Here is a 23,768-nt window from a genome sequence, read left to right as displayed (position 1 = left end):
GTTCATCCGTTCTGAATTAGCATCGCTCTTGATATACATAATGGGGCTTTGTCGGGTTGCGGGGAAAAAAATGTGTTGTTACTTACGAATTACGAACAAAAAGGGCTTTCAGCCCAACTTGTTTTTTAAATATAACGTGTAGCTCTTGAAAGGAAACAGCGTTGTATAAGAGGCCGAATGTTCAGCATAAATCAACTTTGTCTGCTGGAGCTGGGTTTTTTTTGGGGGGGTGGGGTAAGGGGGGAGTATGTGGGGTGTGTGATGAATGAGCGCTTTGTTCAGAAAAAAATAATTGCTTGCAGGGGAAGGTCGAGCACGCTCATGCACACACCGGTCTGTAACGCAAACGTCCAGTCCCCGTATCGCCGTAATTGAATTTCATAAAACGCAGGAGTATGTGCGCGTGTGTGTTGCTCTTTCGACATGTTTATGCCAGATCTTAGTAGGAATTTTTTTCCCGCCTCCATGCTGTTTAGAATCAGTGACAGCAGTTGATGAAATTTCACAACTGCTTCTTGGCCTCTAGAAAACACTGCAGCCAAAAGAGAGGTTTAGCGCACACAACTCTAGACAGTTCTGGGCATCTGATGTTGGGTGCTTTCTAAAAGGAGGAAAGGAAAAACTAGCACATGGAGGTAGGTGTTATTTCCCTTTTTAGAAGGTTGCACGTGCAGTCCTCCAAAAAAAATTTTTTTTTTAGCTTGGGAAACTTCGAGCAGTTTGGGCGTTTCTTGGTGACCATTCTGAGAAACATTGAGGCGTGTGCACACACTGGCCATTTTTGCATGGTCAATTTTGTCGCTCGCTCAAAGCTCTTTTTAAAAATGCAACTTTAAAAATGCCTTTTCACGGTCCCTGCGCAAAAGGAGAAGTTCCACTCCCCCACTTGCCTGCTCCTTTGTTCCTGTTTGCATAGCCATTAGCATATGCATAGCCTCTGTTGTTTTGCATTGTTCCTTGAGGAGGATTCTTCGCGGCAAACACCGTAGCTCGCGTTAAATGGGCTCTTCTGTAATGCGAAGCAGGTACGCGCTGGTTTCGCAGTCACTTCCGGAATGACAGTTCAGCGTGCAAAATTCAAAAAAATATGTGGGGCAATTCAGCCTGGAACGCGGTGCTAATTACCATGCAAAAATCCCCACTTACTTATGGGTTGCAACCCTAAATCTCTCTCACTTTGTGGCCTAAACACACGAAGTGGCAAACCCATTCCTGAACTATGTCACTTCAGACTTCCCCGGGGGGAGTGGAATTAAGACATACTTAGAAAAGTTGATGAAAAAAGGATTTCCTGGGCATGCTTAAAAGCATTAGAATCCACACCACAGATGCCCCCCTGCATCAGTCCTAACCAGCAGATGCATATTTGGGAAGCATATGATTTGCCAATACAATGCAATAGTTCTACCCTTAGATTTCATTGTAATTGTGCCTCTCTCCTAAAGTCATTTGAAATTTCCTTTAAAAAGATGGTGCCACCTTGCGGCCAGAACAATGATCCATGCAAAGATTGCTCAAATAGTTTTTTTTTTTTTTTTTAAATAATACTATTAATTTGCTTTACCGGCAGTGTATTGCTGCTCCAACTTGGTGTAGCGGTTAAGGTGTAAGACATGGAAAACCCAGGTTCGAATCCCCACTCCCACAATGGAAGCTTACTGGGTGACCTTAAAAACCTCCGGGGAAGGAGCACTTACCTGGAGGTTTTTAAGCAGAGACTAGATGGTCATCTGTCAGCAATGCTGATTCTGGGACCTTAGGCAGTTCATGAGAGGCAGTTTATGAGAGGGAGTGCATCTTGGCCATCTTCTGGGCATGGGGTAGGGGTGATTGGTTTTTTGGGGGCAGGTAGTTGTGAAATTCCTGCATTGGGCAGGGGTTGGACTAGATGACCCTGGTGGTCCCTTCCATCTCTATGGTTCTATGATTCTATGACCTGGGGCTGGTCACACACTCTCAGCCCTGACCCTGGCTAGTATTTGGATGGGAGATCTCCAAGGAATACCAGGGGCGTGATGCGGAAGCAGGCAATGGCAAAACCAAACCACCTCTGAACGTCTCTTGCCTTGAAAACCCTATTGGGTCGCCATAAGTCAGTTGTGACTTGGAGGCAAAAAAAACCAATAACAAATTGCTTCTCCACTTATGTTTTTTAATAATAGGATGGAACAATCATATAATTTCCTTTCTGTTCAGAAAATATACTTCTATGCATATTTAGAAGTACCTTCCTTTCAGTGTTTAGAATAAAGACAGCATGAAGCTCCTGTACCATTCATATCTTTATTTTTAACCGAAGCACTAACAAGTGTGTGTTTGTTTTTAATTAAATCCTGGGCAGTTAAGTCTCTGTTTGGACTTCCCTGCTTTCCTCTCGAGTGGCCTCTGAAGGGGGAGGAGGTCTATTGAACATGGTGGTTGCTTCGTTGCTGGGGTTTCCAGTAACCATGATCCAGTAATTCTTATCTTCTTCGGCTTTGTGGGAATCCAGGAAGGTGCGGCAGACGACTTCGTATTCCTTTCCAAAGTAGGTCCTTTAAGAGAAAAGAGTGGGAAACCTGCTGCGATTGCTGTGCGGTTTATAGACCTCGTGGGACAGTTCGCACAAATATGTCATAGAGTCATAGAATCATAGAGTTGGAAGGGACCACCAGGGTCATCTAGTCCAACCCCCTGCACAGTGCAGGAAATTCACCACTACCTCCCCCAGTGACCCCTACTTCATGCCCAGAAGATGGCCAAGGTGCCCTCCCTCTCATCATCTGCCTAAGGTCATAGAATCAGCATTGCTGACAGATGGCCATCTAGCCTCTGCTTAAAAACCTCCAAGGAAGGAGAGCTCACCACCTCCCGAGGAAGCCTGTTCCACTGAGGAACCTCTCTGACTGTTAGAAAATTCTTCCTAATTCTTCTAGACGGAAACTCTTTTTGATTTAATTTAATGTCGATTGCTGGACTTTTCTTCCATGTATTACTTTACACTTGCTGACCTGGCAGCTTTGTGTGTGAGTGGATTCTGTCGGGAAGGGTTGCACCCAGGGGCAGCAGATTCTGTCTGAGGCTCAATCGCACACGTACCTCATCTCTCAAAGCAAAGAATCCTTTTCAGACATTACATCCACACATACTGGGAGCCTCCCAACTGTGTGTAGATCCTTCTGATTTACAGTCACCATGTTGTTGGAACAGGGGCAAAACATGTATTTTACATGCATGTGCAACTCCTGTGAATGCATGAAGCTGCCTTATACTGAATCAGACCGTCGGTCCATCAAAGTCAGTATTGTCTACTCAGACTGGCAGCGGCTCTCAGGGTCTCAGGCAGGGATCTTTCACATCACCTCCTTGCCCAGTCCTTTTAACTGGAGATGCCGGGGATTGCACCTGGGACCTTCTGCATGCCAAGCAGATGCTCTACCACTGAGCCACGGCCCCTCCCCTAATGTGCGTGAATGGACCACTGGATTCCCCCCCCCCATGGTAACAGTTCACATGTGCCAAAGCTGTATGCTTTTGCAGCAATGTGTGCATTGCCTCTGTTCAGAAAATGCAGCGACTGCCCGTATTGGGAATATCACAGGCAGTTCACGTCCCAGATATACACAGTTGCTGAGCTCTCGCTATGCGTGGACGCAGTATCAGAAAATCTCCGGAGTTATCAGAGGATAAACGTGCGCAAGGGAACCCACCCCCAAGATGTGAGTCTTGTACTCATTCTTTGACAGCATGTGGCCTTGCGATTCCTTAACAGCTGTGTAGAAGACAGACATTCAGCCAGGGCAGCTTTTCCCACCATGGACTAATAAACTGCACCTAAGTAAAGTAAGTAAAGGTCCCCTGTGCAAGTACCGGGTCATTCCTGACCCAAGGGGTGACATCACATCCCAACGTTTACTAAGCATACTTTGTTTATGGGGTGGTTTGCCAGTGCCTTCCCCAGTCGTCTTCCCTTTACCCGCAGCAAGCTGGGTCCTCATTTGACCGACCTTGGAAGGATGGAAGGCTGAGTTGACCTTGAGCCGGCTACCTGATACCAACTTCCACTGGGATCGAACTCAGGTTGTGAGCAGAGCTTGGACTGCAGTACTGCAGCTTACCACTCTGCACCTCCGAAGGGCCAAAATACACATTACGTGGGACATGAGTTGGGTTGTTCCCTTTCTTTGGGTAAGTGTAGTTCTGTTAGGGGCAGAGTATGGGGAAGGGATTGTCAGAATTCTCAACATGCTCCCCAAAAACTGTACAATTCCCAGGATTCTATGATTTAAAAACCGCTCCATGATAGAAACCAATGGTTCCCATCCATTCAAAATCAAATTAAAACTTTTTAGTTGAAATTTATTCAACAACACTGGCGAACTTGATCCAGCGGTACCAGCTCTTCAAAGTCTGGAAAAAGAATTCTGATAGTTTCCCCCAAATTTGCCAGCAAGGTGCCACAGCTTGATCTGTTGTAAATTAGTCAACAACACAGTTGAAGGGGCCCACCTCTAGCGCCCACCCCCCGCTGCCCTATTGTCTCTTAGTGCCCCCCTAGGTAATCCCACCATCCCCCAAGGGGTGTTACTGCCCACTTTGGGAACCACCGATAAAAACCTTTGGTGCTTTTTTAAATAAAAGCTAAGATAATGTTAGTATAAACTCATAGAGTAGATACGTTTTTGCCGCAGAGGTCATTTACCTTAACCAGAAGTTCCTCGGAATTGCTAATGCTTGATTTGTATGGCAGTGAGTAATGAGAATCTTAGTGTTTGCCTGGAAAAAGAGCAAACAAAAACAAATATTAAAACTTCGAGGGGCCGGGGTAGTGGTGGTGGTGGGAAGCCGGATTCTGCCGGGAATCAAATCCAAAGAACTTAGAAAGGAATATCAAAAAGAGGAGAGTTAAGTGTTTTTCAAAGGGGGGGGGGAAGCCGCCGTTGCAAAAATCAAATGAGAGTCAGAAGGGGGAGAGAAAATGACTCGATAGAGAAGAAATGAGGGTAGCTGTTCCCAAAGTGCTGGTTCCATAGCTGGAGGTAAAGATTCAAGCTCTGTACGAACCTGCCTGTGCCTTTAGGTCTTCAGCCCAGACCCTGCTCCGTGTGCCCTCAGCCACAGAAGTTGATGTGGGTAGCTACAGTAAACGGGGTCTTTTCTGTGGTGACGCCCAGAGTTTAGAGTAACCTTTCCCAACGTTGTCTGGCAGTATTGGAGGCTCCACTCCGGGTGCCCCCTACCTTTTGAAGTCAATCAGAGGCAGGGCCTTTTCAGTGGTAGGTCCCAGGCTCCAGAAACCTTGCAACGGCTTGTCTGGAACTAGTCTGTAGAGCTTTAGGCAGCAAGAATTAGATCTCTCTCTCTGTTTCACAATGGAAGCTGTTCAAAAAAAATAATAGCACATGGACGTCTCTTTCATAGGGTTGCCAGGTCCCTCTTCGCTACCGGCGGGAGGTTTTTGGGGCTGAGCCTGAAGAGGGCGGGGTTTGGGGAGGGACTTCAATGCCACAAAGTCCAATGCCAAAGCAGCCTTTTTCTCCAGGGGAACTGATCTCTATCGGCCGGAGATCAGTTGCAATAGAAGGAGATCTCCAGCTAGTACCTGGAGGTTGGCAACCCTACTCTTTCATCCACATGGATGTCTCTTTCACCATGGCTGGAGTTTACTAGTTTTTATCATTTTGGTGCTAGGGCTTTTTAGTGCCGTTTTAGACTAAGCAACTAACCAAGCGCAGACGCAGCAGATTCGATAGGTGGCAAAAGGTGCTAAATTTGATGTTGAAGAACTGCTGGCTTTCCCGTGGTTCACGCCCCTCCCGGCTTCTGCCTGGAGTTGCCAACTCCCTTGGGAGCCAGCTATTGTGCATCCTGGCAGAAGACAGGATCCGGGCACTTCCCACTCGCCTGCTTGGCCCAACTGCAACCAGCCCTTCCATCAGCAACTTAGTTGCTCTGCAGAAGAGAGGGAGAGAGACTGCAAAGCGCCTTTCGTGGGCCTGCTTTAATCGTTTTGCATTCAACATCAAACTGATGTTTTATGATTATTTGCATTCATCGGTAAGAGCTAAATATATGCTGTTCACACAGTTTTAATCTGTTATACATTTTGTCTGGCAGTGAAAGGCATGTTACTTTGTCTCAGGTTACAGCTTATATGTTGTGCCCTCAGAACTAGATGGGCAAACGTTATAAATCTCCCTGGGGTTAAGTGATAGTGTAGGGTTGCCAACCTCCAGGTACTAGCTGGAGATCGCCTGCTTTTACAACCGATCTCCAGCCGATAGAGATCAGGTCAGCTGGATAAAATGGCCGCTTCGGCAATTGGACTTTGTGGCATTGAAGCCCCTCCCCGAACCCCGCCCTCCTCAGGCTCCACCCCAAAAACCTCCAGCCGGTGATGAAGAGGGACCTGGCAACCCTATGATAGTGGGGCTGTTTACTGGTTTCGCCAAAGTGCTTTGGGGCTTGTAGGTGCTCTGATTTTGAAACAGCAACGGGTTGCTTTAGGATAGCTGTCAGCCGCCAAGTTGGGCATCTTCAAATTTAAAGTCCTGTTTGTTGGACTAAATAGCAAAGGGGAGGAGGAAGCTACCAAGGCTTCTGGCAGTAGATGAGCTTGCATGGAGCAGAGACAGGAAACCAGGGAGAGGGAGAGAGAGAAAAGGCCAGATTCATTATCAACATGTGCGAAGAAGTTCTGCAAAGCTGCTTACAGGCACCGGGAACCCTTCATACTCGAGGCGCAACTGCGGATCCAGGTAAGTCGCTTGCCAAGAAGCCAGGTAGGAAAGTTCATCAGTCAGGAACACAGCTTGAAGGAGGGATTTCTTCGCCCTGTTCCAAAACGTTTTGTGGTCGCTCGCTAGAAACAGCTGGAAATGAGGGAGAGCAGGGAGTGATTTGTTTGGGTACTGGACGAACCAAGTTAAGAGATGGACAGAAACGGCAAAGCCACGCGTCTCCTTACTTGCATATAGTTACTTACCATTCGATCACGAAATCCTCCTGTAGCTCCCAGGCCAAAATTCTGCCCAAATCGAACAGGGTCTCCCATGGACGCTCCCTCGGTGCTTTAACCACAGAATAAGGTGGCATTGTTAGCGGAAGATTTGTTGATTCATATCTATTTGTGTAGCATCAATTGTATGAGATGTCTTTTGAACTATGCCTATTAAAGGTTGAATGAATGAATGAATGAATGAATGAATGAATGAGTAGCATCAACAGGAATGGTATTTTGCAGAGTAACATAAGCAACAACTTCTCTGTTTTAAATAAAGTCCCTGCCCCAAGCACATTACAATGTAAATGTCAACAATGGGAGAAATGAAAAAGAGAGGCAAAATAGCAAACCGAAGAGCATGAAGCCTGTCAGTGGAGGGAAAGGAGAAACCCCCTTCCCCCTTAGTTTGGTTCAAGCCATTTTCTTTTTGTTGACTTATGAACTGTTTTTTAACCAAGATTTCATCCCAAAATTGGGGGGTCTATCTAGGATTGCCAACCTCCAGGTACTAGCTGGAGATCTCCTGCTATTACAACTGATCTCCAGCCGATAGAGATCAGTTCCCCTGGACAAAATGGCTGCTTTGGCCATCGGACTCTATGGCATTGAAGTCCCCTCCCCTCCCCAAACCCCGCCCTTCTCAGCTCCGCCCCAAAAACCTCCCACCGGTAGCGAAGAGGGACTTGGCAACCCTACCCCTGTACTACAGAGAGCCAGCGTGGTGTCCTGGCTAAGTGTGGTGGACTCTAATCTGGAGAACCGGGTTCGATTCCCGACTCCTCCACATGAAGCCTGCTGGGCGACCTTGGGCCAGTTACAGTTCTCTCAGAACTCTCTCAGCCCACGCAGAGGCAGGCAGTGGCAAACCACCTCTGAATGTCTCTTGCCTTGAAAACCCTACGGAGATCGACCATAAGTCAGCTGTGACTTGACAGCACACACACATACTACAGATGAAAACCAATACAAAGAACTAAATATAATAAAAACCGGGCTCCTCGAGAGAGAGTGCTTGGTTAGGTCTCGGTGCCTGGCTTCCACACAGAGAGCTGCGCTCCGTTCCGATCCGTGTACCTGCTTTTACAAACCTGCGTCGGTTGCATGCATGCGTGCCGCTCGCATTTTGAGACGCAGGCTTATAGCACTGTCTGTGCAGCCTTGGTACTGCAACAATAAATAATTTTAGAGCTCTTTCACATCTAGAGGAAGCCGTGGGTGACTTGCAAAGGCTGAAGTCACTGGGGCTTAAAATTGCTCAAAGTTGAATGGGTTGTGTTCTTGTTAAAAAAATTAATTTTGAACATTTCAGGAAATTTAATAATGGTCGAGCCAGTGTGATGTTGGGGGAATTGGGTTGAGTACGACCCTCTGCCAGGGGGAACCTGGCGACCCTAGACCTGGCGTGTGACCTGGGTTCAAATCCCCACTTGCCAGTCATCTTCTGTCTAACCTACTTTGCACAATTGTTGTAAGGATAAAATAAAGGAGGGGGTTGTGTACGCAACCCCGAGCTTTTTAAAAGACCACTGGGGTAAAGAAATAATAATGTACAGATGTATATTTGCTTAGAACGGTTAGAAAGAGCAGGAAAGTTGCCCTGCAAAGTAACTATTAAAAGCTTCCAGCGGAATCTCCTACCTTAAAATCTGAAACGCGTTCCGACCTATTGGGTCGGTGCATCTGATGGCGCTCACGCCACAGGGAGACGGCAGCGCATCCAGCGCATGGACAGCCATGTCGTCCGGAGTAACTGCCAGGGAGAGGTTTCCACTTTCGCAAGGTAGGTTCTCCATAGGTGACTTGTTGTTCTCGGGGCTCACCAGCATAACCATGTCTCCAAAGTGAAGGAATCCATCTTTGGAAATGGAAAGCTGCTCCTGTTTGGGGGGGGGGGGGAACGTTACATTTCATTAGAGCATGGTTTCAGTTTTCCTATCCGGAGTTTCCCAACCCAGAGCTGGCAAGCCTATGCCTGGGAAATAAGTTCCCTGTAGCCCCCAACCTTACTTATGTCTGAACGTATTGTGTAGGTTGGACCTGAGAACAGCGGATTTCAAACATTCTCCATTTTTGAAACATTTTCCTCATTTTCTGCTGAGGAATCTTAATGCATTTGAGAGAATTCTTAGAGTCATTTAGATTGTGCGTTTTTCACTCTTATTCTCCCCAGGGGTTGCTGTCTCTCTAACTTTAGTTTTATTTGGAGATACGAGCAAGATTGACATCTGAAACCACAATTTATGTTCATTGAAAAAGTTTGTAATAACTGGATACCTTTTTGTAAAGCCTTTCTTTCAGTTTGTTCGATCTCTGGATTAAAAGCTCTCCCCTTTCTCTTCTATATATAAAATCTTTCATAAGATCCTGTTGTCGTTTTTTAAAAGAGAAATTGAAAAAGAAATTGAAATCAACATCTCGGTACTTAACATGCAAACCATATCATTGATAATATTTTTCAAGCCTGCTTTTGTTTACGAGGCTTCCAGAGCAGACTGCAACAAAAACCAACTTAAAATATTTCATAATAGCATTACAAATATAGGGAAAACATTATCTAACACACCGATAAAGTTACACAGAAAAGTTACAGTGCAGTCTTAAGTAAAGATTGGCTGTTCTAAGCATGTTGATTTCATGGTGCTTAGAGGCATGTAACTCAGCTGATGTTTGTATTTAAAAGAAATGTACAAGAATAAAAACCAGCAGTACAAAACACAACAAAAGTTTGTAAGTATACCATCAAAATGAGCACAACTTAAAACCAAAATGATGCTGAAATAGACATATTTTAACACATCTCTTGACTCAATCCAAAGACTTATTTTGTTTTGTTTTATAACATTGTTTTATTCCTGTGGGCGTTTGGTGGAAATTCAACTGTTTTAGCTGTGTTTTCCAATGGTGTGTTTCCACTGTGTCTTGGTTGCTGGACATTTATGATGCTTTTGCAGTTCCCAACGGTTTTTGCTGTTTTATTAGCTGCCGTGAGTCTGAGGAGATACCGGGGAGGGGGGTATAAATATATACAATGGGTGGTGAGAAGGGAAGGGCCTTCTTTGTGGTGGCACTAAGACTGTGGAACTCCCTTCCCCATGAAAGTCCCATGTGCGCCATCCCTTTCCTTGACCTGGTTGATCTTGTCAGATCTCAGAAGCTAAGCAGGGTCAGCTCTGGTTTGTATTTGGATGAGAGACCGCCGTGGAAGTCCAGGGTTGCTGCGCAGAGGCAGACAGATAAACCATATCTGTTCGTCTCTTACCTTGAAAACCTTACAGGGACGCCATTTGTCTGCTTTTATGTTGTTTTTACCTGATTTATACTGTTCTAATGTTGGGTGAGTGGTGACTAAAATTAATATAAATAAATCTGGTAAAGATCTAAATATTGTCGAAGGCTTTCACGTTCAGAGTTCATTGGTTCTTGTAGGTTATCCAGGCTGTGTGACCGTGGTCTTGGTATTTTCTTTCCTGATTTCCTGATTTTCAGGAAAGAAAATACCAAGACCACGGTCACGCAGCCCGGATAACCTACTGGTAAAGATCATTTTGTTTTGCAGAATCTTTGGCAAAGTTAGTCTTTGGCTTCTTATTATCGTTGCTGCATTGCTGGTTTTTGTCTGAATGGCTGCTTCGATATTATTTTGTTGATATGCCTCCTTGCTGGTTTCTTTTTCTTCTTTGTTGAATTCCTTATGCTTTTAGTAGGATCGTTGTTTTATGACTCTTGTTGTAAGGCACTGTAGGGATCTGTTCAAAAGTGGGATATGAGCTGCCTATTTTAAAATTAAGTACATGTAAGTCCCACTGAGTACAATTAGGAAATTAAGTGTGTGTGTGAGATCCCCCCACCCCAATTGAACTGAATAGGTTATAATATGTAAGGGTTGGAAGAGATCTTACAGGGAACATAACCCCCCTCCCCTGATCAGTGCACGAAATCCAAAGCTGGGCCATTCCTGACAGATGGTTATCCAGCCTCTCCTTGAAGGTTTTTTAGCAAGGGTAATTGCTTCCATTGTCAGTTGTTAAAAAATTGCTTCATTGTTCCTGAATTGCACCCTCTAATTTGTTGATTGGCGTGTGACTGTACAGAGTAACTTGAGCTGAGGGAGAGGTCCCTGACCAAGGGGGTGGAGGGATTCTAACTTCTATTGCTTGCTACTTCAGTCCAACAAGCTGACCCCAGACACAATGAGGCTATATCTACGTATTGTTGGCTTGTGAGCCTCGGCATTTATTTGCAACTGGATTTCCTTGTCCATGTGGGAAAATCCAGTTGCAGACTATTACTGCAGTTCAACAGTAACGAAAGATGCACTGTCATCTGGATGCCTCCTGAGAGAGAGGGAGGGAGGGAGGGAGAATAGAATCAGGCTGCTGAAGAAGTCAGTGTAGACGATTGTGCAATAAACTGGATGGTTGTCCTTTCCTTCCTTTCCTTTCCTTTTCCTTTTATCCCTTAGAAGCTCCTTGATCAATTGATCTTGAGCAGCATACATCTAGTGTGGCAGGGATGTAAGGACCGAAACAAATCTTGCCACTGACAATGTAGCCTTGGAGTCCCTATCGCTTAGTAAAAAAGGCATTATGTCAGTCACAGAGGCATTGGATTTGTATATTAAAAGGGGGGAAATATAGTGCGATCGAAGTTCCTCGTAAAAGCGGCATTCCCAAAGGGCATGGGCTAATGAGTCAATAGAGCCAGAAGGGCAAGGGCAGATCCTGTCTGAGTAGGGTATATTCAGAAATCTGCCCTGCATTGCCATAGAAGGGTTAGCATTCAATCTAGCCAAGCAAAAAGCTCTACAGAGACGAGGAGTTGTCAGATAATATGTATAGGCAGGCAGACCACGTGGAGGGGGTATTCTAAAGAACTGGGATGAACAGACGCGACGAGCACAAAAAGTAGTGTTGCTATAATCGAGACTGGATGGTTGTAGAGGATACTGGAAACAGAGGATCGTGCGTATTATAGAAGTACATTATTTGAATGTGGGAGACAGATGGACTGTGAGTGGAGGAGTCTGTGCTAGGGAAAAAGATTAAAGCAAAAGAAGGGGAAGGTAAATATTTGGAGACCCTGCCAAATTAAAATATAGGGTGAGCAGAGGCAGATTCCCAGGATCTGACTTTGTATGCTTGCCAGCTCCAGGTTGGGAAATCCCTGGAGATTTGGGGGGTGGCACCTGGAGAGGGTGGGATTTGAGGAGGGGAGGGAACACAGTGGGGTATAGCGCCCTAGAAGCCATCCTCCAAATTAGCCACTTTCTCCAGCGGAACCAATCTCTGTTTTGAGCCTCGGCATTTATTTGCAACTGGATTTCCTTGTCCCTGTGGGAAAATCCAGTTGCAGACTATTACTGCAGTTCAACAGTAACGAAAGATGCAGTGTTATCTGGATGCCTCCTGAAAGAGAGGGAGGGAGGGATGGAGGGAGAATAGAACCAGGCTGCTGAAGAAGTCAGTGTAGACGATTGTGCCATAAACTGGATGGTTGTAGAGGATACCGGAAACAGAGGATCGTGCGTATTATGGTCGGGGGATCAGTTGTAATGCCAAGAGATCTCCAGGCCTTGCCTGGAGGTTGGTGACCCTACTTGGATGCAAGGCTAGGGAGAAGAGATTGAAGGGAAACAACGATTGAGAAACTGATGCTTGGGGGCTGGAATTTAAAGTCCTCCCCACCCCATCGAGTAACTCCAAAACTGGAAACAAATAGCATGAAGTCCCGGGGCGGCGGTTTCAGTACCTCTTCGAGATAGACGTCCTCGTTCCAGTTGGCAATCAGGACCCCGGGACTGTAGGCTTTTCCGCTCTTGCTGGTCCTCAGGTTGAAGTTGAACATGTTGGCTCAGAAACCAGCTGGCACGGAAGCAGAGGAAGAAGCCGGAGGAGGCGAGGAAACAGCTCTCCGGCACAGACGGTCCAGGCTGATTTGTGTTGGGTTTGCAGGTTGCTATGGGGATGGTGCTTGCTGGGGATTGGCCCTTCTGGAGGAGATCCACTAGCCAATCAGAATGGAACGGGATGGATGAAGCTCAAGGTGGCAACTTGACACCTGGCATCCCTTTCGCTGCATGACACAGTCTGAGGTCAGAAAATGGGACCTATTTTAACATTATATGGATGGTTTATAATGATGTTTACCTGTCAGTTTTGGGCCTGTTTTGCTCAGAGAGCATTCAAGCATTAGGACTATTTCAGTAGTAGAAAAGGGCGAGAGTCCAGTAGCACCTTAAAGGCTAACAAAAATATTTTCTGGCAGGGTGTGAGCTTTCGTGAGCCACAGCTCACTTCTTCAGATACAGCTGGAAAATGTGAATCCATCTGTCTTTAAGTAGAGGAGAGTGAATTCAGACAAGCATTAGTATTAGAAAAGAGCAAGAGTCCAGTAGCACCTTAAAGGCTAACAAAAATATTTTCTGGCAGGGTGTGAGCTTTCGTGAGCGACAGCTCACTTCTTCAGATACAGCTGGAATGTGAATCCATCTGTCTTTAAGTAGAGGAGAGTGAATTCAGACAAGCATTAGTATTAGAAAAGAGCAAGAGTCCAGTAGCACCTTAAAGACTAACAAAAATATTTTCTGGTAGGGTGTGAGCTTTCGTGAGCCACAGCTCACTTCTTCAGATACAGCTGGAATGTGAATCCATCTGTCTTTAAGTAGAGGAGAGTGAATTCAGACAAGCATTAGTATTAGAAAAGAGCAAGAGTCCAGGAGCACCTTAAAGACTAACAAAAATATTTTCTGGCAGGGTGTGAGCTTTCGTGAGCCACAGCTCACTTCTTCAGATACAGCTGGAATGTGAATCCATCTGTCTTTAAGTAGAGGAGAGTGAATTCAGACAAGCATTAGTATTAGAAAAGAGCAAGAGTCCAGGAGCACCTTAAAGACTAACAAAAATATTTTCTGGCAGGGTGTGAGCTTTCGTGAGCCACAGCTCACTTCTTCAGATACAGTTGGAATGTGAATCCATCTGTCTTTAAGTAGAGGAGAGTGAATTCAGACAAGCATTAGTATGTAAATGTTAACAGTATGTAAATGTGAATAGCAGGCGTGATGGGATTAGGTGTGGTATGCAGAAGAGTGTGATGTCCAGGGGAGAGATGGGTGTGGAGAAATCAGCATTGGTAATGAGCCATGAAAGCAATTCAATTGCTGTGGCTCACGAAAGCTCATACCCTACCAGAAAATATTTTTGTTAGTCTTTAAGGTGCTACTGGCCCTTTTCTACTACTGCAGACAGACTAACACGGCTACCCACTGTGGACTATTTCAGTATTGGTTTTATTGTGTGTGTGTGTGTATATATCTTACCTATGTGGTATTGTGTTGGATCTTTATTTCTTATTTTTTTTTATTGCGGGTTTTTTTGGGTACAGAATAAAGGGGAAAAGGGGGGGATAAAAAGGTACAGAAAAAACGTACATAAGACAATATTCTCATACCTCAAACATTCTCCCTACCACCCACCACTTATATGAAATACTTCTTAGTCTACAATCTGCTTAATTGAACAACTATTGTTATACTGTCCCCCCAATTTATTGTCTTTGTTCACTCCATTTTTACAAATTTCACACTTTTAATCTACTTATACCTTTTACTTAAAATAAATTTCAAAACTTTCATCATTTAATGCCTAATACACTCTAAGTTAGTCTAGAAAAATAAACTTTGTGTTGAATCTTGATTGCAAGTTGCTTTTTAGATAGGGAACAAATCTCTCAAATAATAGTAGCATGTGACACTTTAATTGCACGCACGCAAGGACTGCTTTTTCTAGGGGAAAGAAACTTTGAGAAGGAAGGGCTCACGTTGCCCTGTTGAGTTTGGCTTTTGGTGTGGCTGCTGTAAAGTTTGAAAACCAGCCACCGCTGTGGGAGAGTCCATCACAATCGCACTTACATCATCCCAAACAAGCTCAAATTCAAGAGTATAGACTTCTCTACCAACCCACATGGGACTGGGTATGGAGTCAGCCAAAAATATTTAACCAAAACGATTTTGCCTGATATTAGCCAAACACTGTCAAATATTGGTCAAGCATTTTTTTGAATAATTGGGGGGGGACCCAGACTTTTATTCCAATTTGAAACAAGAAATATCCCCCCCCCCCCCGCCGCCAAAATCCTGCCCAGCTCCAAAGAATACCAGGGTTGTGACGCAGAGACAGGCAATGGCAAACCGCCTCCCAACATTTCTCTTGCCTTGTTCTGCCAAACTGTGCATGAACATCTTGCCTTTATTTTTATTTTATTGTATTGCCTTCAAGTCACATCCAGCTTATGGTGACCCCTGGTGGTATTTTCAAGGCAAGAGACATTCAGGCTTGACTGAGTAACATTCAATTTCCATTTTTTATTTACTGCTCAAAGACCAACAGGTCACAAGCAAAAAAGAGAACACAATACATATAAAACAACAAAATATCTAAAGTCATATATAACTTTCATTTCAGTTTTCACATTTTAAATGACTAAAAATATAGGTTAAAATTTTGAAAGATAATACCATTAAATGCCACAGACAAAATTTTTGCAACCGCCAAGGACACGTTTGGATCAGTATCTGCTAGTAGCTTAACTACAAGCTCTTGCTTGGTATCAGGGCTCCATTTTTGAATATATCTGTAGATCAATTTCTCACGGGCCACGTTGTGTTTCTTACAACCGATGGAAAAAATCTATGCCCTTGCAGGTCAGGAGACATGGAAACCACCGAACATGTATTGTTCAACTGTTCATTCTGTCACGAGGCTCGTATCAAATTCATTGCTCCCCTGGTCAGTGAATTCCCCGATGAGCCAGTACAATTTCTGACCAAGAGGCTCCTGATGGGTGATACTTTCCACACTTTTCCCTCCCAACCGCCAAATTCTGTGCCATCGCAACCAAAACGCGCAAAAATAGAATGGAAAAAATTACTTAACTTTGCTATATTTTTAGAAATATTAAGATGCTAATTCTTGTGGTTTGTGTTAAAATCTTACGTTTTAATAGCATTAGACTTTTATCTAATTTTGTAATTTATATTAAATTTTGCAATTTTATTAAGTCAGTCAATTTTATGCATGACTGTTGGCTGGTCAAACAGACCGTATCAATAAACTTCCTTACTCAATGAAAAAATTGCCAAATGGGGTCTAGGTCTCCTGAGTTACAATCACAAAATCGACTTGAGAAGGGGATCCCTTGAAGGCTACCTGTTAGTTCCCCCAATGGCAAAGCATTCAATCTTGCCCAGTAGAATAATATTCTGTATTTGGAAACTGTTAAGAACCTACAATATACAGGTAGTGACTTCAGAACTGGGAGGCCCAGGTAATATAGAGAACATACCCTTGACTGAGTAGCTGCCGACAGTCCACGTTGGTCCCTTTCACCTTTTTATTTTATTTGTATGTTTATTTTCTATTTAAAACATTTACAGCCCACTTTTCTCTCAAGGCAGCTTACGCAAGCAACAATGCGGTTGCAATTAGAAATGAAAACGGTGACACCAAATTCGACCACGTCACAAAGCAGAAGTACACTTGGACATGGAATCACAGCGAGAGCCTTCTCATTATGTTCCACGAAAGGGAAAAAAGACAGTCAAGATTCCCTCTGTGCCTGTTTTTGCAGACCACTCTACAAATGTGGGGCCCACCACCAAAAGTGGTGGAGATTTCTCCAGGATCAGAGGAGCATGCTTATTGTATTAGGTGCTGTGGAACACAGGCAGGATGCTGCTGCAGTTGTCTTGTTTGGGGGCTTCCTAGAGGCCCCTGCTTGGCCACTGTGTGAACAGACTGCTGGACTTGATGGACCTTGGTCTGATCCAGCGTGGCTGTTCTTATGCCCAATATATTAGGTCCTGTGGAACACAGGCAGGAGAATGCTGCTGCAGTCGTCTTGCTTGTGGGCTTCCTAGAGGCACCTGGTTGACCCCTGTGTGAACAGACTGTTGGACTTGATGGGCTTCGGTCTGATCCAGCAGGGTTTTTCTTAAAAGGGCCTTGGGCAAACTGCTTGAAGGGAAGGCACAGCAAGGAGAAGATAATTCAAGGAGCGCAAAGGGTGCATTGGATATATATCTAGATGGATATAGGTTAAAGAATTAGGAATAATGAGAGAGTCTTGCCTCGGTACAGGGAGCTGGACTACGAGGTTTTAAAAATGGAGAATGAGCCTTGTCAGCTACTTTTAACATGACAGAAACGTCTACTTTTAACATGACAGAAACTTCTGGCGGATCAAGTTTTCCAGACTCTTCCCCCCCCCCTTTGTCGTTCTAGAATAACACAGCATTTTCTTTCCTAGACATTGGAGCATATCAGTTCATTAGCCTCAGCTGCGTCGAGGTCCATGCCAGACTTGGATTTCTTCCGGGTTAGTTTTGCTCTGGATTTCAGATATTTCTCTTTGCTGTGAATGACCTGGATGTACTGATCATTGCTGCTGGTTGGCTGGTCGCTGCTGGAACCGATGGAAACAGAATCGGACTCCGTTGGGGACGGTTCCGGCTTGTGCTTGGGTTTCGAGGTCTTGGCGTGGTGTTCTGGGTACCGCTGGTCCAGCTCGATGTTTTTCATGTGAATCTTTCTGTGGGGGTGTGGGGGCCTGTCGAACGCTAACCCAAAGCCGCCTTCCCAAGATTTGTAGTGCATTTTGGCCAAGGGCTTGCTGGCAAGGATCTGACCGTCTACACATTCTCCGATGTAGAACCGGGGGGCTGCTCGGAGATCGGACAGTGAGCGTGGACGGTGGGACCTGTTTGCCATGCTTCTCCTTAACTCCTCCTCTTCCTCCTCTTCGCTGAAATGAGGGGAATACACTCTGTGCGGTGTCCGAACCAGATACCTCCGGACGTTTCTCGGGTAGAGCTCAACGACATCCCCTGACTCATCCATCCGATAATTCCTCGGCAGCCGGGTGGTGGAGCGGAGGAGTCTTTTGCGGGGTTCGTGCTCGTTGACGATAAAATACTTAGCCGTGTGAGCTCGGCGGCCCGCAAAAGCAGGGGCATCCGGATTGACTTGCTGAAGGCTCTTGCGGAAGAGAGGTTCTGAATGAACGTCTTCTACGCGCTTCTTGAACTTCACAGGAGTGTAAGTCTTGGCTTTGCAGAGTTCGCTCGCGCTCCCGTGGGCAGAACTGGGGTATCTAGAGAGAGTGAGAGAAAGGCAGAGGGGACTTTGTTCTAGATCTCAAAGTATATTCAAGGAGAACACTGCTAATGGCGGATAAGTATTCCTGAAAAACAGTTTGCCAGCGGGTTGCCGTGTGTCCTAGAATGCAAACTCTCTCTGTTCCCATGGATGACTCCCAACGGTCCCAGTTTACATAACTCTCCATTCCACAGTGTGTTTATGGCAAGGGTTCTAGTGTTGCATTTTACAAGTAAAATACTTCTGTTCTACCCCCTCATGTTATCTTTCTGTATTTACTTTTAAAAATTTGTCCCTAACACCTACATGTTGTCTTTATCTTTATTACGTTGGATGTGTTTTTTTTTTCATTTGGCTTTAATTGTTTGATTCCCCCCCTTTTTTAAATTTATTAGTCACATTTAATCTTACAATAAAAGAAAAAAAAGGGGGGAACCCCTAGATATAACATTAATTTTAAAAAACCAAATACTGGTGATACAAATTATATTTAAAAAAAAAAAAAAAACTAAAACAGAGCTAATATAACTAAAATACCCATTGCAATCAAACAAAACTCTATTTGTCTATTTAACTAAAATCCGCATTATTATTACATCACTCCCTCTCTACAATTTACACATTAGAATGCTTTCTCCATTCGTAAAATTGTTGAATTCCAAAGAGCATTAAGTTCTTCAGTATTTTTATCATTATTATAGTACATCAGCTTAATTAAAGCATAGGTTTCTTTAACCTTGTTGAGCCAATTATTTAAATCAGGGAATTTATTGCTTTTCCAGTTTCTCGCAAAATTTGTTCTAGCAGCTGTTAACATATGGAGAAATATAACTTAATTGTTTGAATTAATTGTTTGAATGAGGCATTTCTGATTGGTTTTAACAGGTTTTAGGACTTTTTAAATTAATTTTAAAAAATTGCTTAGCCACCTTATTACCCTGATGAGGGCAGAAAGGCGGAAAGTAGATCTTTCTCTCTCCCCCCCCCCCCCGGTGGAGGGCGATCTGCTGAAATCCTGTTGCACGGTGGCATTTGAGAAAATTGTAAGGCCTTCTGTTTACAGTTGTATTATAATGTTTTATCTATGTTGTTAATGGATCTGACTGGAAACTGGTACGATGAGGGTAGAGGCAAAGGTCTGCTTATCCTCTCTCTACATATGGCTTAGGATGAATCTTAATCCTAAAGGTCTTTTGCCACTGGTACCGAGTGACTACTTTAGGTCAAGATGGATAAGGTGCTCGGCCACAGCCTCACCCATCCGCGGTGGAGACGGGTGGGACAGAGCCGGAGAGGTGCCCACAAACAGCTGAGCTGCGGCCGCAGCTCAGCTGAGAGAGAGGGAGGGGAGTGGCAAGGCGCTCGGCCACAGCCTCACCCGTCCGCGGTGGAGACGGGTGGGACAGAGCCGGAGAGGTGCCCACAAACAGCTGAGCTGCGGCCGCAGCTCAGCTGAGAGAGAGGGAGGGGAGTGGCAAGGCGCTCGGCCACAGCCTCACCCGTCCGCGGTGGAGACGGGTGGGACAGAGCCGGAGAGGCGCCCACAAACAGCTGAGCTGCGGCCGCAGCTCAGCTGAGAGAGAGGGAGGGGAGTGGAGAGCTGCTGCTGGTCTGAGCAGACAATACTGACTTTGATCGACCAAGTATCCATTTTCAAATAAAATTGACGCATTATCTCATAAGATGATGACATGCCCCCTCTTGAAACACCACCGAGATGAATGGATTACCCGCATATTCGCGAGAATTCCTGTTCCCGTAACACAGGGGTGGGGAACCTTTTCCTGCCAAGGGCCATTTGCACATTTATAACATCTTTCGGGGGCCATACCAGGTGTAGATCTCCCGGTTGTGGGGGAGAGGCTAGGGTTTCCAGGTCTCCAGCCACCACCTGGAGGTTGGCAACCCCAGGGGAGGCCACACTCCCCCTACCAGGTGGTAGGGCAGCCAGCGGTGGGCCCCAGCAAACGAGGCGCCAGGGGGGCGCAGCCCGCAGTCAATCGGCAAGGGAGGAAGGAAAACAGAGAAAGAGGAAAAGGGAGGGAAGGAGAAAGAGAGAGAGAGGGAGAAAGAAAGAAAGAAAGAAAGAAAGAAAGAAAGAAAGAAAGAAAGAAAGAAAGAAAGAAAGAAAGAAAGAAAGAAAGAAAGAAAGAAAAGGATGGAGGGAGACAAAGAAAGAGACAGAAAAAGAGGGAGAGAAAGGAGAGTGACAGAAAAAGAGGAAGAAAAGAGAGAAAAGCCTCACACACACACACACACACACACACACACACACACCAGCGCACACCGGTCCACGCAACCGGGCCCCAGCCTCCCCACCTCCCCCGCCCACACCCACACCCACACACACACCCTACAGCGCACGGAGCCCCGAGCGACTGGGCCCCAGTCTCTATGCCCTCCCCCCCAGAGTCCATAAAAGGCCCCCCTGAAGCCCAATCGGCTCCCGCATGCATGCTCTGCTGCCGGGAGCAGCCGGCCTCTTCCCCCCCCTCACTGCTCAACAGCCGACAGGCAGCGAGAGGGGCTTACAATGTGCCATGGCTAGGGGCAGCCTTGGGGGGAGCGTCCCTCCCTCTCCCCTCTCACCGACCAACAGCCGACAGTTGGCGAGAGGTGGTCCAAAGGGCACTGCAGTGCCCCTGTAAGCCGCGGCCCCAGGAACACCCTTGGGGAGGGCCGCTCTGCGCCCCGCCTCCATGGCAGGGCCCCCGAGCTTCCGAGGGCCACAAAAAATGTCCTTGGGGGCCGCATACGGCCCCCGGGCCTGAGATTCCCCATCCCTGCCGTAACAAGAGACAAAATAGTCCCTTTTTTGCTGATGGATAGAGATCCAAATATAACATTGGCCATGGCCAAATATCTCTCCATCATATTTTTCACTGAGAAATAACTGCTCAGGACCTATGGGGTCAGAGAAGAAAGGATTTAAAAAAGGAAAGACAAGGGTCTGATTCAGTATAAGGCAGCTTAATGTGTTCATGTGAAAAGGAAGCATAATTTGTGGTGTTGGCTCATTCACACAGGCACGAATACAAATCCATTTCCTTTCAAAAAGGAAACCTTACCTGTTGGCAATGGGCTCCATTCTGGGCTTCTGTATAGTAGGAAGAGAAGGTGTCAGTGTGACGGGGGCTGGAACTGCGGGTGGTAGAGCAGCCGGAGCGAGAGGGGCAGCGTTTGCTGGGGTTGGGTTGATGGGCTTGGTCACGTCGAGATGGGGCACAGACTGGGAGACCGTCTGTATTTGGCTGCCCTTGGGGGACTCAAAAGTCAACACGCTGCCGTTCTTCCTCGGTGTTGAGGACCGAGCAGAGGACTCCTGGCTGATGACGTCGCTCTCCTGCTCTGGCCTTTTGCCGGTTCCTTCCAAATTCTGGATTCTGACTGAAAACAAAACCCACCCCATCCCATTTCAGAAAACAACTAGAACAGCGGTTTTCGAGCTGTGCTCCAGCAAGCCTGGGAAAGATAATCAGAGTTTTCAGAGGACTTTCCTTGACGGACCGGTTTCTCTCCCACTACTGAGCTAGGATGGGCACTGAAAAAAGCACAGGTCTTGCAGAAGAAGAAGAGTTGGTTTTTACATGCCAACTTTCTCTACCTTTTAAGGAGAATCAAACCAGCTTACAATCACCTTCCCTTCCCCTCCCTACAACTGACACCTTGTGAGGTAGGTGGGGCTGAGAGAGTTCGGAGAGAACTGTGACTGGCCCATGGTCACCCAACAGGCTTCATGTGGAGGAGTGGGGAAACCAACTCGGTTCACCAGGTTAGAGTCCACTGCTCATGTGGAAGAGCGGGGAATCAAACCCGGTTCTCCAGAATTAGAGTCCACCGCTCTTAACCACTACACCATACTCACCACAGAGAGGGAGAAGGAACCCCAGAGCAAGCAATTTAAAGTCCCCTTTATTCTTCTATTTGAGATTTTATCTCCAAGCAAGCTGATACCAAGGAAACACACTGCCCAGTGCCCTGGCACCCCTGGGCACCGCGATGGGGGACCCTGACTTAGAGGCCGAGCAGGCCCTCAAAACTCTTGAAACCCCATTAAATCTGTGATGCACTGTACAGAGCCGAGATAGGTGCTTAATTCTCCCGCTGAAGTGCTTTAATTGAAATGCTTAACTTTGGTCAGATCGTGCCAACTGCTCTAGCAAGATGGGAATGCTTATTACGAATTGTGAAAAAGATATTCTGAACCCCCAAAGAACATGCAATCGGATGCTTTTGGCAACGGGCAGATATCCTGGCCTTGTCTCTTACCTGCTGCCATTTGGACCACTTTTTTCTTGTCTTCCGTTCTTTCCTAGAATGCACATAAAGTTAATTAACTAAAAGCCTGTGATTAATTAACAACTGCCACTGTCTTTTTTTTTTTTTTTAAAGAAGCAAACAGGAAATAAAAATATGGGTCTAGGGTGCATCTTTCAACCTCTCCTGTCCCTGCCATCTCTGGTGATTTAGATTTTTAATGAAACCGAGCCCTTTATAAAAAGCTGCTACGGAAATATGCAGCAAGAGGGTTTGACTGGCACTTACAGCCTGGATCTGCATCCTCAGTTGATTGTTAGTGAATTTCAGGGATCTGGCAATACTCTGAAGGTAGTAAATTAGCATGCTGGAAGAGAGAAGAAGACAAGCCAGCTCCAAACAACATTGATGAGAGGGGGCAGGAATCGAATGATCACTGTAACTATTCCTCCCCACTACTTCCCCTTGACAATAAGGTCTCATATACGGACAGGGCCAGTCCTTGTGGGGAGGGCGTAATAGAATCAGTACCTCATGTCCTTCTTAACGGTTCGTTTTATTTTAGGGGTTGTTCTCAATTTATACACCCATTATTTGTGGACAGGGAATGGTTACCCGCCAAAATTAAGGTGTCTCTCCTAATGACCACTCAGGACCCAATAAAAATTGAATCGGTGGCAAGATTTCTACAGTTTGCAATCCAAGAACATGAGCGCTTGTGTATCAAATAAGGCTGGCCTAGTACTGTAAAATTATGTAATCCACTTAAATTGATTTTACTGTAAAAACGATGGAGATCCTTGTACAGTATGGTTTTATGTATTTGCTTTTGTACACTTTATTTTTTATGCCAATAAAGGCTTGTTGTTGTTGTACTTCCCAATGAACTGGAATGGAGGGAGGATAGGGTTGCCAATCTTTTTGTTGAACCTGGTCCTGCAAAGTTGCTGAAACTTATCAGGAGTGGACCTGATCGGTTCTTTGGACAGGAGACTGCAGGAAGCCCCATGCACATGTCCAAGGAACCAACAATTCCAAGTTGTCGACAAGCAACATCAGGGATATGCAGTCTGACTGAGTCTGTGGGCCCTTTTGGACTTCTGAGAACCTAGAGTGAGCCACAGAATGGCTGCCATGGGGCCTGGGATCAGCCACAAAATGCTGGGAAGGTTCAAGCCAAACATCTTCCTACAGCATAGGTAGCTGTTACCGAACAATTCCTCCCTGCAGACACAAAACTGGTGCCTCCTGGGTAGGGGTGCTAGGTCCCTCCTCTCCTCCAGCGGGAGGCTCTTGTCGGAAAGCGCATGTGCGCGTCGCTTCCGGTTTAGAAGTGCCGCCTTGCAAGGGGCCTTTACCTCTTAGTTTGAGTGGTAAAG

General features: G+C 45.7%; 2 protein-coding genes across 2 annotated transcripts in view; both read right to left on the bottom strand.

The window, feature by feature from the left end:
- Positions 1-2,341: 2,341 nt before the first annotated feature.
- On the bottom strand, positions 2,342-12,839 carry CFAP161 (cilia and flagella associated protein 161). The gene is made up of 7 exons (XM_056865953.1): positions 12,731-12,839; positions 9,257-9,346; positions 8,621-8,859; positions 6,965-7,049; positions 6,693-6,851; positions 4,682-4,755; positions 2,342-2,534 (listed from the first exon to the last, which is right to left on the bottom strand). The coding sequence occupies exons 1-7, from the start codon at positions 12,824-12,826 to the stop codon at positions 2,342-2,344; spliced, it is 936 nt and encodes a 311-aa protein (XP_056721931.1). The 5' UTR covers positions 12,827-12,839.
- A 4,441-nt stretch (positions 12,840-17,280) lies between these two features.
- TMC3 (transmembrane channel like 3) overlaps positions 17,281-23,768 on the bottom strand; it is a 41,972-nt gene continuing 35,484 nt past the window's right edge. The window contains exons 20-23 of the mRNA XM_056866083.1: positions 22,678-22,756; positions 22,402-22,444; positions 21,201-21,519; positions 17,281-18,127 (exon numbers count right to left, since the gene is read on the bottom strand). Coding sequence (XP_056722061.1) covers positions 17,281-18,127; positions 21,201-21,519; positions 22,402-22,444; positions 22,678-22,756 — 1,288 coding nt within the window. The remainder of the gene's footprint in view (positions 18,128-21,200; positions 21,520-22,401; positions 22,445-22,677; positions 22,757-23,768) is intronic.

Source organism: Euleptes europaea, chromosome 20, assembly GCF_029931775.1.
Source record: "Euleptes europaea isolate rEulEur1 chromosome 20, rEulEur1.hap1, whole genome shotgun sequence".
Classification (NCBI taxonomy): domain Eukaryota; kingdom Metazoa; phylum Chordata; class Lepidosauria; order Squamata; family Sphaerodactylidae; genus Euleptes; species Euleptes europaea.
The sequence above is the reverse complement of the archived record's forward strand: the minus strand, read 5'-3'. Positions and strand labels throughout refer to the sequence as shown.